Source organism: Gymnoscopelus microlampas (genome assembly GCF_963454915.1).
Source record: "Gymnoscopelus microlampas genome assembly, chromosome: 19".
Classification (NCBI taxonomy): domain Eukaryota; kingdom Metazoa; phylum Chordata; class Actinopteri; order Myctophiformes; family Myctophidae; genus Gymnoscopelus; species Gymnoscopelus microlampas.
The window spans coordinates 26,097,151-26,113,773 of record NC_139956.1 but is presented as its reverse complement, the minus strand read 5'-3'; the positions used below and the strand labels follow the sequence as shown (position 1 = coordinate 26,113,773).

General features: G+C 41.3%; 1 protein-coding gene across 2 annotated transcripts; it reads left to right on the top strand.

The window, feature by feature from the left end:
- Positions 1–1,759: 1,759 nt before the first annotated feature.
- hnrnpc (heterogeneous nuclear ribonucleoprotein C) lies at positions 1,760–16,197 on the top strand. Of its 2 annotated transcripts, none has more exons than XM_084043533.1 (10): positions 1,760–1,895; positions 5,807–5,840; positions 9,053–9,099; positions 10,802–11,070; positions 11,661–11,733; positions 11,848–11,895; positions 12,289–12,446; positions 12,666–12,779; positions 13,405–13,568; positions 14,539–16,197. In XM_084043533.1, the coding sequence occupies exons 3-10, from the start codon at positions 9,095–9,097 to the stop codon at positions 14,635–14,637; spliced, it is 930 nt and encodes a 309-aa protein (XP_083899659.1). In that variant the 5' UTR covers positions 1,760–1,895; positions 5,807–5,840; positions 9,053–9,094; the 3' UTR covers positions 14,638–16,197. The 2 variants fall into 2 exon arrangements, with proteins under 2 accessions (XP_083899659.1, XP_083899658.1); XM_084043532.1 differs by having other exon boundaries at positions 14,536–16,196.
- The last annotated feature ends 426 nt before the right edge of the window (positions 16,198–16,623 follow it).

Genomic DNA, 16,623 nt, shown 5'->3' with positions numbered 1-16,623 from the left:
GTCTGAGTGAGTTTGTGCGGATACAAGAAGAGTGGGCACTAAGGAAGCTTGGGCACCTCGATGTATAATTTGCTATTTTGTCCAAAATGTAAAAATACTACAAGTTCGGGCCCGAACGTCTAGCGTGACGCGTCGTTCACTTTGCAGTGCCACCTTACAGGCACCTCACAGTGTGAGAGAGAGTTTTGTGCTCTCCTAAATCCACGGCAGGCTTTGAAAGTACCCACTTCAGAAAGAGGTGACGTGCATCACCTCTCCAATGACCAAAACCCACTTTGTGATTACTCAGACCTGGTATGGCAGACCTGTGGGGAGTGTGCAGTGGTGTACAATGTGAAGATAGTTGAAATCGCAGGAGATGAAGTTAGCAGTTTATTTGTGTAAAGGGTCGTCGGCGTGGGTTGTGTTGAGGATGGAAGCCGTCGAAATGGTGCATCCTACCTATTTATAGGTAGGATGTGATGTCATGCTGTCGTGAGATTACGTCACACTGGCGTGTCTCATCGTGATGTCACGACCGTGATGTCATGTGACGTCACACTGGCTACATACATACATACTGACAACCGACATGGCGCAGGATTCAAATTGTATATATATATATATATATATATATATATATATATATATATATATATATATATATATATATATATATCTGGAAAATTGTCTTCAGTAATGTAAAGTATACATGATTTGAACATGCACGGGACATCATTATCAGACTTAAATTGACCCTTCAACTTCTTGTTTATGCCCAAAATGATTGGTTGTACAGGTTTTGTAGCAATTTGTAGCAACAGTAGAAATATTAGACCTTAATTGTGAAATGCTCAATCATGTTCTAATCATATACATTACCGTTTTCCAAATATTACATATTTTTTTACATTTTGCAACAAACTGCCAATTTTACATCGAGGTGCCCACTCTATTAATAGTACCCACTCCTCCTGTTGACGTTTGTGCGGGCGCGTGCCTGCGATCAGTACATGTGCAAACCAAGCGCGTGCCGCTGGCATGCGTGTGCCCGGCATCTGCGCATGCGCTGTTCGTCGGTGTCCGCCCTCATGGGTGCGATTGACAGGCGTGTCCACCAATCCACAAGAGGAATGTCTCGCTCGAACTTCGGAACAGCCAATCAGAGATCAGTATTCCACATATGGGCATGATCCGTTCCTTAGTTGAGACCAGTGTTGCCATGTCTGCTTATTATAAGCAACTTTGGGCTTGTTTTTCTAAAGTGTAGTTTCTTTTTTGGGCTTGTTTCTAAAGTGTAGTTGCTTATCTGGGCTTGTTTCTAAAGTGTAGTTGCTTATTTAGGCTTGTTTCTAAAGTGTAGTTGCTTATTTAGGCTTGTTTCTTAAGTGCAGTTGCTTATTTGGGCTTGTTTCCTAATGTTGTTAAACCAGTAGTTCTCAAATATTTTGATGTTATGGACCCCCAAATTAATATGTATTTGTCCCCTAACCCCCATCTGAAAATGTTTTGTGCCAGGGGAGCCCACATACCAGATTTGTGTTGTTAGAATGTTTCCAAAATATTCCAAATATTCCACATTTTATTTCAAGATTTATTTTTCGAAAAAGCAGATATACAAGCTCGACGAAATAGATCGGCTATTTTCAAATAGCTGGTGCATACACAGTATATAGGTTTAAAGTGCTCATGTGGACCATTATAACATACTAATAGTCGCTTCTTTTGGATTTGTTTTCATAGACCTGGTTGCTTGTTTCTCTCGCGAAACGTGGCAACACTGAGCTTAGACGGCTAGACGCCATTTCGTGGTTGCTGGTTTCAAGGTGATGGTATCAGACACTTGACTCGGATTATTAAACCTACACCAAGTAAAACGTCGTTGAATTTTACTCATTTTTAATAGTAAGCTCCTGGTGAGTATTTTTAACAGAGCGATTTTTTTCCCTATTTTTATTTTTAATTTTTTTTCTGACTTTGAAGTTTGAAACCATCTTTGGGATTTTTTTTGATTTTATTTTTAATGTATTTTTCTGGCTGGTGGTATTTCTGAGACTGTGTTTGCTTTATAGTTGGCGTACATTTTGTGATTCAAGCTGGTGGCGATAATAAGCTACGCAGAACAGTAGAGTTTATAGCTTCCAATCCACAAAACACGTTTTTGACTTGTTTTTTTCTCGAATAAGACATTTTAAACCTGGCATTTTCTCGAATAAGACATTTAAAACCTGGATTTTTTTTTGCAGGGTTCACAGTATTCTGAGCATTAATTTGATTGTTTGTGGTCATATTTTTAACCAGTTGCAACGAGTTCTTTTCTGGACAGAATTATAGGAGGCCTTTTTTCTGGATTTTCAAAAGGCTTTTTATTGTCATTCTTTGTTTTGCCGCCCCCCACCAGTAACCAGATTTTACTGCCGTTTGAAGTTGACTGCGTGCTAAAGATGTGTTTTTCGTATTTTCTTGGTAATCTTCAGACAGTAACGTTATATCCCTGACAAAGTGATGTAATTTTTCAGGCAAGATGTTTTTTTCTCGATGAAGAGAGAGATCAAAGGGGGGCGTTTTCATGAAGCAAGCTCTGTTTTGGGCCTGTTGTGCTGCCATGCATAGACTCAATGCTATTGGGAGTTTGTAGCCCTGGTCCATAGCGTTAGAAGGAGTTCTCCTTAACGCTATGTTACTTTTCGATCCGTTGCCTGAACACCCCTGGTAGCGCAGCGGCCGCAGCCTCTCGTCTTTAGTAAAAATAAAAAATACACTTTCGCTACTAGCCAAAACAATGACGGTTATAAGATGTTGAAAGCCTACTTTCCTTGGTGGGAACACTCCGAGCCCCCCACCTCACGTCTAAAATACACGTTTTGTCCAAAATGGGATGGGGGGGGGGGGGGGGGTAGTTACTCCACTGCGCCCCCTACAGATCTTGTCATTTGAAAAATTCCATCGTGACCGGATCTGTAGAGGGCGCAGTAGAATAACTAAAACATGTTTTCCATCCGGTGGATTATTTTACATTTTGGACAAAAAGTGAATTTTAGACGTGAGGTGGGGGGCTCAGAGTGTTCCCACCAAGTAAAGTAGGCTTTCAACATCTTAAATCAGTCTTTGTTTTGGTGAGTAGCGAAAGTGTATATTTTTTATTTTTGACTAAAGACGAGAGGCGCCACCGCGGGTGTACAGGCAACGGCTCGAAAGTAACATGGCGCTAAAGAGAACTCCTTCTCACGCTATGGACTAGAGCTAGGGAGTTTGTATATATTGGTGAATATGATAATCATTAAAGTCAACTGCAGATTAAGAAACCCATGCATCCATACCTCCTGTTTGTTCTGCATTGTCATACTGCTGCTTATAGGCTAAAGAAGGATGGATAGGTTTTTAATTCAAATGAATTAATGGACTGTACATTCGCCTAGATTTGGCCGTTAACCCAGGGCAGGGGGGTCGATTTTAACTGTCTTTTGTGAATGATCACTTTGTATTCCCATCTATGCAATGATTTTTGTCCAGTTGTGGGATTTAAAAACAAAAAAAGGCTTCATGTGGTGTGGCTGTTGCTCAGTGGTTAGAAACTTTTATGTACCCTTTGACTCCCAAGTGTCTGGCCTGGGGGGCAAAGATCCTTCCAGCTCCAAGTGTTGTTCTACCTGATGGGGTCTATACTCTTTATCCTGTGAAAAGGAATGCAGGGGGCAAAGATAAATGTCCCTCTGGGCCATCAGCAGACCATAAAAATGTGTCAGGCCTCTGGTTTGTGTCCCTGTGTGTACATTAGTACAACCACAGCTCAAATATAGAAGGCTCGGGTTTCTTATACTCTCACCTTAATATTGCATAGCCATTGATATTATGTTATATATGACACATGCCACATGGTGTGCTGTTTTCATCCCAAGTGCCTATATCCTCCATGAGTGTACACACACACACACACACACACACACACACACACACACACACACACACACACACACACACACACACACACACACACACACACACACACACAGCATGGATGATCCTGGTGCAAATCGGAAACCAAAATTAGAACATGGAAGAAACAGGGTTCATCGCCATGCCGGCTTGTGGTGGACATTTCTGTCAAAATTAAATATTTGCCATGGGATAAGGATAAGGATAATTCCTTTTAACAGGTCGTTCATGAAAGTCCTTGCGGTCTTGTTTCCAATGAGAACCTGTGAGCAATTAGGGGTTAAGAGTCTTGCTCAGGGACAAATTTCATTTCATCGACACATATGCTGACCTGGCCTTGAATCAAACCTAGGGCAACCAGGGCCTCTGGCTCCCTAGGCGGGCTCACTAACCATTCAGCTATGGCCGCCCCTATTGTATGGACATACAAATATTACCAAAAACGGAGCTAGCCCTAAATGTATACTACTAGTGCTGTGGTCTTCAAAGTGGGCAACTTGAGGGACCTTCTGGGTTGCTTGAAGGTGGTCCATTACAGGTCTGTAACTCTGAGAGTGTACAAATGGAACCAAATGGACCATACAGACTCAATGGAGGTCCCTTTTTAAAATGAAAAGTTTGAGAACCACTGTACTAGTGGACTAATGTGCCATAGTAAATCAGTGTCATACATATTCTGAAGAAAACCTGGAGATTGACATTCAGTAATTGGGTCTTATGATCAAAATAAGAACATTATAATGTTATGTAAAAACCTAATTAAAATTTGTCACGGACAAGGACAAGTCTTGCCACAACTTTGACTGTGTATGGACATATTGATGACCCCTGAAGAGAAAGAAAAAAAGAAACGGAACGGGTCAACTTAAATAGACTACAGTGCTGCCAGCATTGGTACTGTCACATGTCCTGATCAGATGTGGACATATTAGCCTCCTGATAACATTTGTATGCCCTGGTAAGAAAACTAATTAGAGCTAACTCTCCAGTATGATATTTTTACTTGAAGTCACAGAGAGAGAAACAAAAGTGCACATATTCTGAGCTCCTGTGCTCTCATTGAATGAGTGCAAACTTATTTGATTTGAGAACTTTATAAAAAACATTAACCATTAATAAAAAATAATAATTATATAAATATATATATATATCCTAAGCGCCTATATAGCAATGTATTGATCATGAAAAAAGAAATATATATATATATATATATATATATATATATATATATATATATATATATATATATATATAAATTAATGAAATTCATGAACAACAATACTTTGAGCTTATAAATCACTGCTCCAATGAGAAGCCTGGTCAATATAGGCCATGCTGTGAAGAACGTGAAAATGCACAACCGTATACGTACACTCAGTATAGGGCATTTTATGTTTTTGTTTGTTTGTTTGTTTTCTTCCCTGAATTGGATTTGAGTTCATTTTGTTAATAAATTAAGGATATTTATTATGAAATGCTCTACAAAAGTAAAACAAAATCTTTCTCAAAATGTATAATGAATGAAATAATTCAGGTTTATTTTGGTAAGCAGTGCTTTCATACTACAATTTGAGTTGACCTCTTAACCCAAGTTTGAATGATATTCTGCATTATAGTGAGCTAAGTATACATATGTGCTTTATCAAACTGTATTTCAGACCTGCATATAATTTATGTTTCAAAGGTCTGATTTGAGACAGATTGACTGTGAGCGTTTGCTCGGGGGAACGGTTGGTGGTGATTTAATAAGGCATAATCTGTATATTTCATTGAAACTCACTCTGCCCCCTATTTCCATCCCTGAGTACTGCAGGTATGCTGAGACATTCAGGTCATCTTTGGCAAAGGCCTTATTTTCTAATGTCACTTTTTTGTGTTTCCCCCTCTTTAGTTTTTGAAGCAGCTTTTTTGAGCAACAACAAATCGTAAGTTGGTCTCAACCCCCACCCCCCTCCTATTTTTTTTCCATCTCCATTTTTTCTTTTTTTTACATTTCAGTTCTGCTTTGCCCCCATGTGAACTAGCCTGATTTCCTTTTAGATTCCCCAACACAAGTAGCATGTAGTGTCTTTTCTTTTCTTTTCGTTGTGTTGTGATATGCAATCAAAACAAATGTTTCTTAACTGCATTTTTAGATTTAGTTACCTTATAACCGTCCCTCCCTCTTGTTCCTTGGTGACTCTATTACGGTGGCCCTATAACAGTGTACAGAAAGCTGTGTACTATGACTTAGAAAGTATAAAATAACACTGTAAAAACAAAAATATCTCCCCAAACAATACAGTTTAGATACATTTTCCATTAAGCACTTAACTAACCATATCACTGCACTCACAATGCTTTTTCATACATGAATACACAGTTGAATTCACCAGCATAAGGCCATCGGACAGTAAAGTGTTACCATAAATCTCTTCATGTTGATCTACTGAAATAGAAAACGAACAATTATTCGCTTTTACCATATAATACCCCATGCTCTGTGGTTATGGGCATGGGGCGAACATGCCCCGTCTTTGCAATGTGATTGGCTGTGTGCATGGGGATTTTTGTGGAATCACAGTCGAAAAATAATAATACACGCAATGCATACACATTAAAGTATTTGTCTTTTAAGAGGGATTATTACTCCTAATAAATTAGTGGTCGTACAATTTTCACCATCAACTATTGAACGGGAGTTATGTTATGCTACATAAGCATACCCAATCTGTGTATGTTAATGACTAATTGTGCACTTAATTATGTTAAGGCTACACAGTAAAAATCAAAAGAGTCGATTGTTAAACTCCCAGGGTTAGTCTCAATTCTTTGTCTCTAGACTCACATTACATTATGCACATACAAATTCAGTGCACATTCCTAATGTCCTTCAGGGGTCTTCAACAGGGAGTCCGGGACCCCTAGGGGGTCCTCAGAGTTACTACAGGGGGGCCACCAAATCTTTGTGATTGGATTTTTTTATATATTAACCACTTGAACCCTAACATCCCTATTCTGAGGGAAAAACTTGCAGACAATAGCAGATGTACAAGCTCGAGCTTGTAGATCTGCTATTTTCAGCAAAGTAGTTTGGTGTAGAGGGGAAAAAAGGAGTAATCCCAGTACAGAGCCAACGGTCAGGTTTATTTAGCATTGAGGGTTTAAGTGGTTTAAATGTCTGAAAATACACATAATGACATAAACATGAATCAAACATTAATGTCAACAAACCAAAAAACATGAATTGACACAACACTGATGATGATAGTGCTGTCAAACAAGTCTATGACATCTATGAAAAAGTAAATCTGCAACACAATTTTATACAGTGTGGGGGTTCCTGCTTCTCTCTCTCTCAGCAAAGGGGTCCTTTGCCTGAAAAACATTGAAGACCCCTGTCCTATATAAATGCACAGTCCCCTGTGCCAGTGATACCAGCTGGCATCTAATCTGTGCTCACAAGCATTAAACTATGCATTCTGGAGTCTTAATTTAACTCTTGAGAGTTCATTTAAGACTCTGGAATTTACTATCCACTCGCACCAATGAATCCCTTGAATGACATCAGAAATACACTGCATGCCGTACTACTATATAATGTGGAGTCCCATGAGACAGATACTGTATCTGTAGCCACTATAGCTTTGCCAGGGCCATAGCTATGCCCCATGAGTTGCACAAGCAATCACAAACAATATTCCACACTCACAAGCTTAGCCTTTTTGATTATTTATCACTGCATAAAGACATGATATTCAGACTGATGCTTAATTTATATGGTGTCATGTGCTGAAAATAGCAGATCTACCAGCTCACAATGTGTCATAAGGTGAGGTTGCAGAATTCATGCTTAATGGCCTACACCAAATTCTCACCTCACCATAGACAATGCATGGAACCTGGGAATTAGGTGGGAAAGCCTTTGATTGTCTTTTTCATTTCCCCAGGGAAGCAAACTTTCAACCCCTAATACGATTTGAACCCCAATGAGTTACACAAGCAATCACACCCATAAGGCTGGCAGTGCCATTCTCTGCCCAGGGCATCAAACCTCTAACCGGTAGTATCATCCTCATACCATAGGCCATAGGGACAAGGCCAAAATGCCGGCTCAGGTTTCTCTTTAGAGAAGAGATTATCCACTCAAAGTTAAACCTGGCATTGTCAATAGTTTGTATTCTAGTGTGGACATTGTTCAAGTTCTTACTGGACACACACAATTATAAACATCCCTGAGCAGTGAGCACTCTGCGGTACTTTACTGGCCCCCTGCGAGCACATTCTGTTTGGTAGTTGCAGCTGTCATTTGGCCGTGGGATGAAAACAACCCCGTCAAATCATGTAGGGGTGATGAGAGCATTAAGCACTGGCTAGATAGCCCGCCATAAACAATGTGATCTCCTTCTGAAAACAATTGCCCAGAGAGAGATAGAAAGATTAGGTTACATTTTAGGCAGACAGGCTGAGTTGTGAGCTTTGGGAGTAGAGGATGTGTTTTTGTGATGGCAGTAGCTGCATGGTTTGCATGGCAGCGTGTGAATTAAGATTGACCCAATTGCTATACAACTAGACAGGTTCAATTAATTTAAGAACAGGTGAAATAATTTGTACTAACATTATCCACTTAAGACATATTTTCTATTTCATTGTACAGCGGTGTTGCCTGGTGACAATAGTCTGATTGGGTATTTTAGAAACATTTTGGAGACATGCATTAACAGTCAAAGTATGCATTAAAAACATACATACAGTACATGCACTGTACCAACTTTTTAGCAAAGTGTGTTTTACACAAATGTCTTAAACATGCATTTTTAGCTTTAGAGAGTGTTTCTACTGTCCATTTGAGCCATTTACCAGCTGCTTTCTCTGTCACTGTCATTCAATGTCTTAAACTATTGTGATAACAAATATTTATCCCCAACAGGTTTTTGTGTAGTGTCCCCTGTTTTTTTTTCTTTCTTCCCCCTCCTCTTTTACATCCTGGCACATTCCCAACTTTGTTCACAGAGGTAGTTTTCGATTGAAATACCTCACATTTTGTAGCTGTACAGTAGTTATTTCACCCATAGTGACTATAACTCCCATAGTGGCCCTTTGAGCCTCCCTCCCCCCAGGATCGGGGGACCAATAACAACACTCTTCTCTCCAACAGAGGCAGGCAGGCAGGCAGACCTCCACCACCAAGGCAGACACAATGGAGTGAGTGATGGCAATTTCAAACCCCAAACACACAGTATATTATTCTGTAATACTATTATAGTAGGCAAATATGTTTCAAAAAGCCGAAATATGACACAATGATATTTTAAAAACAAATTTAAACAATATTTGTGTATTCTCATTTGCTCATTGTCAGTACTTTATCTACTTTATCTTAAACACACAATGACACAGGACTAGGCCTATGTTATTGGGTGTTTAAGATGAAGTACATTTGTTTCATCCAATTTCTACATCAAACATATATGAACATATCCTAAAGTATGGGGATGAACATTAACAAAAGGATTATTTACAGATGTGGGTGTTTGCTGTAAAGTGTGAGATGTGTGGTATGAGCTATCTGAAATAAATAATACTGTACATATTAATGTCTCACTATATAAAAACACAGAATGTATACTGTTGACAGACAAATTGTCACTAGTCACATCTGGTCAGGAGCCTACTTGTAAGGCAAGGCAAGTTTATTGATGGGTTCGATGCAGAATAGCATTTCAGTGTTCTTTTCCTAAAGCATAAAAAGGCATTGCATTTCAAAGACATTACATGCATTGAAAAGAATAATACTGACCTACTAAAAGTATAAAAAAGATTGAAAAAGAAACAGGTCTACGCTTAAATGTGTAAGTTGAAATATTTTCTTAGTAAAAAGGTATTGGAGAACATGTTTATTTACAAAGTTTACTTAAAAGTAGTCAAGAGTTGGCACAAGCCAAAACAGCTGAACCTCTTCGAGGATTCATAATAAACAAGTTCAGTCAAGCTTAAAGAGTCACCTCCAAACCCAATGCAAACACCCACACATTCACATCACAACAGAATCGCTTGAATGGTGGGATAGCAGAGCAGGAATTTGTCATGGCACCAAGTGGAAAAGGAATGTCAACAATTCCAGTTGCTAACTGAAGCATACAAAAAAAAACATGACTTAATTGAGAGGAAGGGAAGAGATGCAAAATACAGCTATGGATGGTAGACATGCATTCATATTCTCATTTTTCTATCTCCTCTTTTCCCTCTACTTCACTTTTCCAATCCTGTGTGGCCCTACTTGTCATCTTACTCTCCCCATCTCTCTGTTTTCTCCTCTCCTTTGCCTTATTCTGCCCCCTCTCTTCCCCTTTGACTTGATCTCTCCACTCCTCACTCCGTCCTGTCCGTTCGTCTGTCTCCCTTGCCATGGCATGACATGAGTGTCACCCTCTTCCAATCTTCCTCTCCATTCTTACCCCCTCTTCTCTTCTTTGTCTCTTTGCACCCTTTTCCTTTCCTGTTTGCTGACTTCCATCCTATGGCACCCTCTTCCTCACCTCATCTTCTCAGAATCATAAGTGCAAGTTATATCGTATTGTCATTTCCATAGAAAAAGAAAGGGAAGAAGAAGTAGGGCGTGGGGGCAAGGGGGAAAAGAGATAAATCAAGGAAAACAAACAAATGATCTACATATTTACACATAGTACCTGAGATAAGACATAAAGGTGCGCAAGTATAGCAGCAGATGTATACTGTGCATGATGTACTATGGACGTTGCTAGAAAACAAAAAAGACAAAAGTCAGTGTGTTGCACATGGGATTAAGGTGCAAAATGTCAGCTTGTGTCGACCGCATAATCCACATAAGGTGGACTGACACTGGTATAACCTCCCCTTTCACTTATATCCCCCCCACCCCTTCCAGTTGGTCTTCCACCTCCAGTGACAGTAACTTGGCCAGCAACGTGACCAACAAGACGGACCCGCGCTCCCTCAACTCGCGCGTCTTCATCGGCAACCTCAACACGCTGCTGGTCACCAAGAACGACGTGGAGGCCATCTTCTCCAAGTACGGCAAGATCGTGGGCTGCTCCGTGCACAAGGGCTTCGCCTTCGTCCAGTTCGCCAACGAGAGGAACGCCCGGACCGCCGTGGCCGGCGAGGACGGACGCATGATCGTGGGACAGGTGCTAGGTGAGCGACTTAGAGAGTGTGTGTTTGTGTGTGTGTTTGCGTGTGCGTGTGTGCGCGCGTGCGTGCTTGGACTGCTCTGGGTTGGTGTGTGATGGTCATAAGACCAAAACGGTATAGATGAGCAGCAGTCAGAGTAACTCTGCCTGTAGACCGGAAGCCTTTGGCTGAAGGGTAGATATTTTGGAGTTCAAATCCAGGTTTGACTTGTGACATTGTTTAATATGTGCAACACCAAAAGGGTGATACTCATGAGCTTTTTAAATATTGTATGCTAGCTATAACGGGAAAGGCAGTAGGGGTGAAGCAAATGCCTTCTTCACTTGAGCACTAAAATAACTTCCAAGGACACTAAAATGAGGGAAATGTGTGATAACAGAGAGAGAGAGAGAGAGACACACACACACACACACACACACACACACACACACACACACACACACACACACACACACACACACACACACACACACACACACACACACACACTCATAACATGTTAATTGGAATTTCACACTTCACGTCCCTCTCTCTGTCTCACTCACACTCTCTCTCTCTCTCTCTCTCTCTCTCTCTCTCTCTCTCTCTCTCAGACATCAACCTGGCGGGTGAACCGAAGCCCCACAGATCAAAGACAGTGAAACGGTCTGCAGGAGACATGTACAGGTGTGTTTTCAGCTTGTGTCATTTCTAGTAAGGTTGAATGCATGTATCTACAGTATGTAACTGTACATTGCTTGTTGATCCTCCTACTAGCATCTTTCCTTTTTCTGTGCACAGTCCCACATTTGATTTGGACTACGACTTCCAAAGAGATTACTATGACAGGTAAGTTGTGATTTATACATTTTTATTTTCTTGTTTCATACATTTTCCTAAAAAAAGAATCACGCACGCACGGGTGCACACACACACATTTTACTGAATTAATATAAAGGTAACGGTGCACATAGAAATGTTGCTAAACATTGTTGTCAAAGAAAGTCCCTATCTATAAATTCCACAAATCTCTGTATGTGTGTCTGTACGTACAGTACGGTCACACACACATTTATTTTATTTATTTATTTATTGCATACAATCCACACACTTCACATTTGCTGGGTTTATTGCTGAGAGGATGTGCAGTGTAGAGTGTGAAGTTATCGGGTCAGAAGAACCGGCCCTGCTCCGAACAACAGGCATGCATGCATCCATCGTCTTTGTGACTCCATCTTTTAGGATGTACACCTACCCGTCACGCGTGCCTCCGCCTCCACCTCCTCTCTCACGGGCCGTCATCCCCTCCAAGCGTCCCAGAGTCAGTCTGAGCGGCGGGGGCAGTCGACGCAAAGCCAGTTTCCCTTCCTCTAAGAGCAGCCAGAGGACCTCCCGTGCAAGTAGGACACACACACACACACACACACACACACACACACACACACACACACACACACACACACACACACACACACACACACACACACACACACACACACACACACACACACACACACACACACACACACACAGAGAGAGAGTCCAGCCAGAGGACCTCATTATAATTAGTGTTTGTTTGAAATCTATCTGTTTGACTGACTGTCTTCCTCTGGCCACAGTGAAGGTAGATGACTTGCAGACCATTAAGAGAGAGCTGACCCAGATCAAACATAAGGTGGACTACCTGCTGGAGAGCCTGGAACACATGGAGAAAGACCACACCAAGAAGTCAGGTAGGCATGCAGGCATTACATGCAGGCAGACATGCAGGGAGACCACAGAGGCCGAGATTAACGACATGAAACCTAACATTCACTATTCAAGTGTTGCTTTATGAACCAACAGTACTGTTTTGAAATCAATTCTTTGACAGATAATTAGCGTTTGTTTCAATTTGTTTGTTTGTCTTCCCTTCCACGTTGAAGCTAGTTGACCTACAGACCATAAAGATAGAGCTGACCCAGCAGATACAACATAGGTTAAGCTACCCAAAGGAGTATCATGAAACAAAATCCCAGAGGATAGCACTTTAAAAGCATTACTGAAGTGAAAGCCCTTGTTTACAAAGTAGTCCTCGATGGAAATAAACAAATTGATTGGGGGAAGGACATGCGAAATGCATGCAATGTAGCAGGTCTCCAGCAGAAAATCAAACCAGGGATATTCAGATTATGCATTCCAACTCACTGGTCCGCTAACTGCGTGCGCCACCAAGAATATAGGAGTTATGTAGGAAAAGCTGTGTCCACATGTATCACAATTCCCAGGGGAGGTATGGAAGAGACAGGGGCATAATCCTCCTCCTCTGTACTGTACTATGCCCTTCCTCTTATCACCTCCCATGTCCTCGCCCTACAGAACTGAAGAGCCAAAAGGCGGAGCCGGGGGAGGTGTCTCCCCTCCACTCCTCCACGTCCAGCAAGAAGGAGGACAGTCTGAAGCGGGACAGAGAGAGGGGGAGCGAGGACCTCTTGAACGACTCAGAGGAGGAGGGAGATCTGTTGGAGGAGGAGGAGGAGGAGGTGAGCAGGGGGGCGTTGAATGAGGAGGCTGCAGAGGGAAAAGGAGGTGGGGTGGAGATAAAGGAGGAGTGGGAAGATGTAGACTGGTTTTGAGCCCAAGTTATAGAGAGAGAGAAAGAGAGGAAAACTATTGAGCCAAGGCTTGCAATGAACCTTGAATCTGAGATTTTTACTCAGCCAAAGAAGTGTAGTGTAGGCCCCTTTCACAGCAAACATGACATGTCATCATGAATCCATGGTTAAACAGAGCTAAGGTGATAGCATTAAAGCCTTGGTTATCATACCACAAATTGTCAGTGACATACACTTGTGTGTCAGTGAAACAAAAACAAGCGCTCCTCTTCTCCAGCCGTCCTTAGAAAAACAATAAAGGCATGGTGCTCCGCTGCAGGACAGGGAACCTCCCTACATCATACTTTCCCCTAATGTAAAAAAAAACACACAAATAAAGAAGAGAAAAGCCTGGTTGCGACCTAATGCAGAACGTGTCTATAGGGTGGGACTTCCGTCGATATATACTTCCCCCGGAAACTGTATTTTTCAACCAATCACAACACGGGTTTCATGCACGAGGAATGTAAACAGATCTGTAAAGCCCTGGGCTATCCTTGGGTTGTACTTCTGCCAAATTCCAGTACTTGCCTTAAGATACTTGCCGGCTATGTCGCACCCAGCGTGATGCCAACTGCCTGGCGGCTGACTGCATACCATACCACATCTATTTTGAGATTCAATTTATAATCTGGAAGAGCAGAGTTGTACAAAATAGGGTTTTGTCCCCTCCCTCCAGCAGCAAGTCCCTTTATTGGTCGATGGCGTTAACTTCATGCTGGCACACAGAATCACCTCAATGCAACACACTCATAATTAATGTTGTTACCTTCAGCTGCGTCTAACGATCTTGAAAAAGTCATGGCACTCTGGCAGAGACGGTCGTGTTCACACTGACACCTGCCCTCTTACCCAGCAGGTGAAGTGTAGAGGGAGAGAGGAAGAGGAGGAAGAGGAGGAAGGAGAGCAGGAGGAAGGCGAGGATGATGGAGATAGCATCAACGGAGAAGACCCCTAAACACTACACTCAACACAGACACACACACACACACACACACACACACACACACACACACACACACACACACACACACACACACACACACACACACACACACGTTTGTATTACTACTATACTTGTGAGGACATCAACATTGTAGGACAGCATCATTTTCCAGTGTGCAGCACCGGCACACAACTAAGTATCTTTTCCTAATTGCGTAAGCCTAACTCCTCAATACCTACTACTTCTTATTTTTTTTATACCATAAATCAAACAATTAAACAAGAAAAATGGTCCTCACAATATTTATTTCTCAAATTCTACTATAATTGTATAATTGTGGCCCTCACAAGTACAGTAATACAAGTACACACACACACACACACACAAACACACACACACACACACACACACACACACACACACACACCCACACCCCCACACCCACACACACACACACACACACACACACACACACACACACACACACACACACACACACACGTTGCATAGGATTGTATTAGCGCACCATACTGCGGTCATTTTTTATTTGATTGGACATATTTATACAATACAGTGTATTGTAGCTCATCTCTGTTCCTCTCCCTCTCTCCCATTCATTCTCTCTTTCACACTCTCACACACAGACACATAAGTACGTAAAATATATGTTATTCTTTATATATACCTTCCTATTACTTAATATTTGCTTCTTTCATACTTTTGTCAACCATCACCCTTCTGGCCCGGCAACTACGAGGGAGGAACGCACCATTGGACTGATGCAAAACTCCCAGTATGGTACATTTACACCAAACTGGTATTTAGTATCATAATCCTTTATCACTCACACTAAATCAGCATTTCCACCACACATGCTTGGCTTGAGTGTAATTGTGCCGTGGTCTAAAGTCTACATAGGGGGTTATTCTGGGGCAAATATTCAGCATTTCTTTTAGCAAAGATATAGTGTATTGGGGAAAAAAATAAGCGGTAGCCTAGTATAGACCTGTGAGGGACGGCGGTCAACTAAGTAAAGTAACTAGGGTTTAAGTGGTTAACCCTACACTACAGTACATCAGGTGATTTTAGTAATTACCTCCTCCTGGTAATTGGCACACTGCCCCATGTTGCACACGATTGGAGGCCACGCACCTGTTCACTGAGGAAATGTCACTGTCTTCTGTAAAAACTGCTACCTCGCCAGCAGGTGGCAGTGTAACATAACTTCACTCACAATAGGACACAAGGACATTTTTTACTGTTGGTTGGACAATGTTTTATTTTAACTGTTCAGCATGGCAAATAAATAATATAAGTCTGTACAAAACATCATGAGATTATGGAACTGTGCTCAATTGCTCTGAAATTATTCACTTTTTTTTCATCGCTACTGTAGGCTGTGAGGCGTTATGACCTTAACTGACCTTAACTTGTGTAACGCTCTACTGCTCCCATGTTTGTTGGTTTCTGTTTAGTGTGTTGAATTATGTTTGTCATTTGACTGCACATGGTGAGTTTGAATAAACATGTTTTCCAAGCCAGGTCACAGCACCTGTTATCTGAATCCAGAACGTCTGCGTGCAGGAACATTTTAAATGGGCTGTCTGTATGGAGTTTAATAAGGCAGATATAAAACCTATATTCACCCGCACGCGCGTGTGTGTGCTAGAGATATCTTGAGCATGTCGAGGCCAGTTTGAGATTGTTGTGACTGAATCTCATAAAAAGACTCTGGATTCTTTTTAATTTCTCAGTCCCTTTCCTGTCATCATTATGTCTCATTCTATTTTGTAAGAGCTAAAGCAAGTAAGCAACAATGCAGCTTTGCTGTCAGAGCCAAAAGATAGGATACATAAAATGAATGGTGTTAAAAAGGAAAATCAGTCAATGCGTACCATTACTAATCAGGAGTTGGTTGACATTGAGAGAGAGAGAAAAAAACAGATTGTAAATTAGAAAGAGGGATGAATAATCTGCCTTTGTGTTTAGATGTGATTA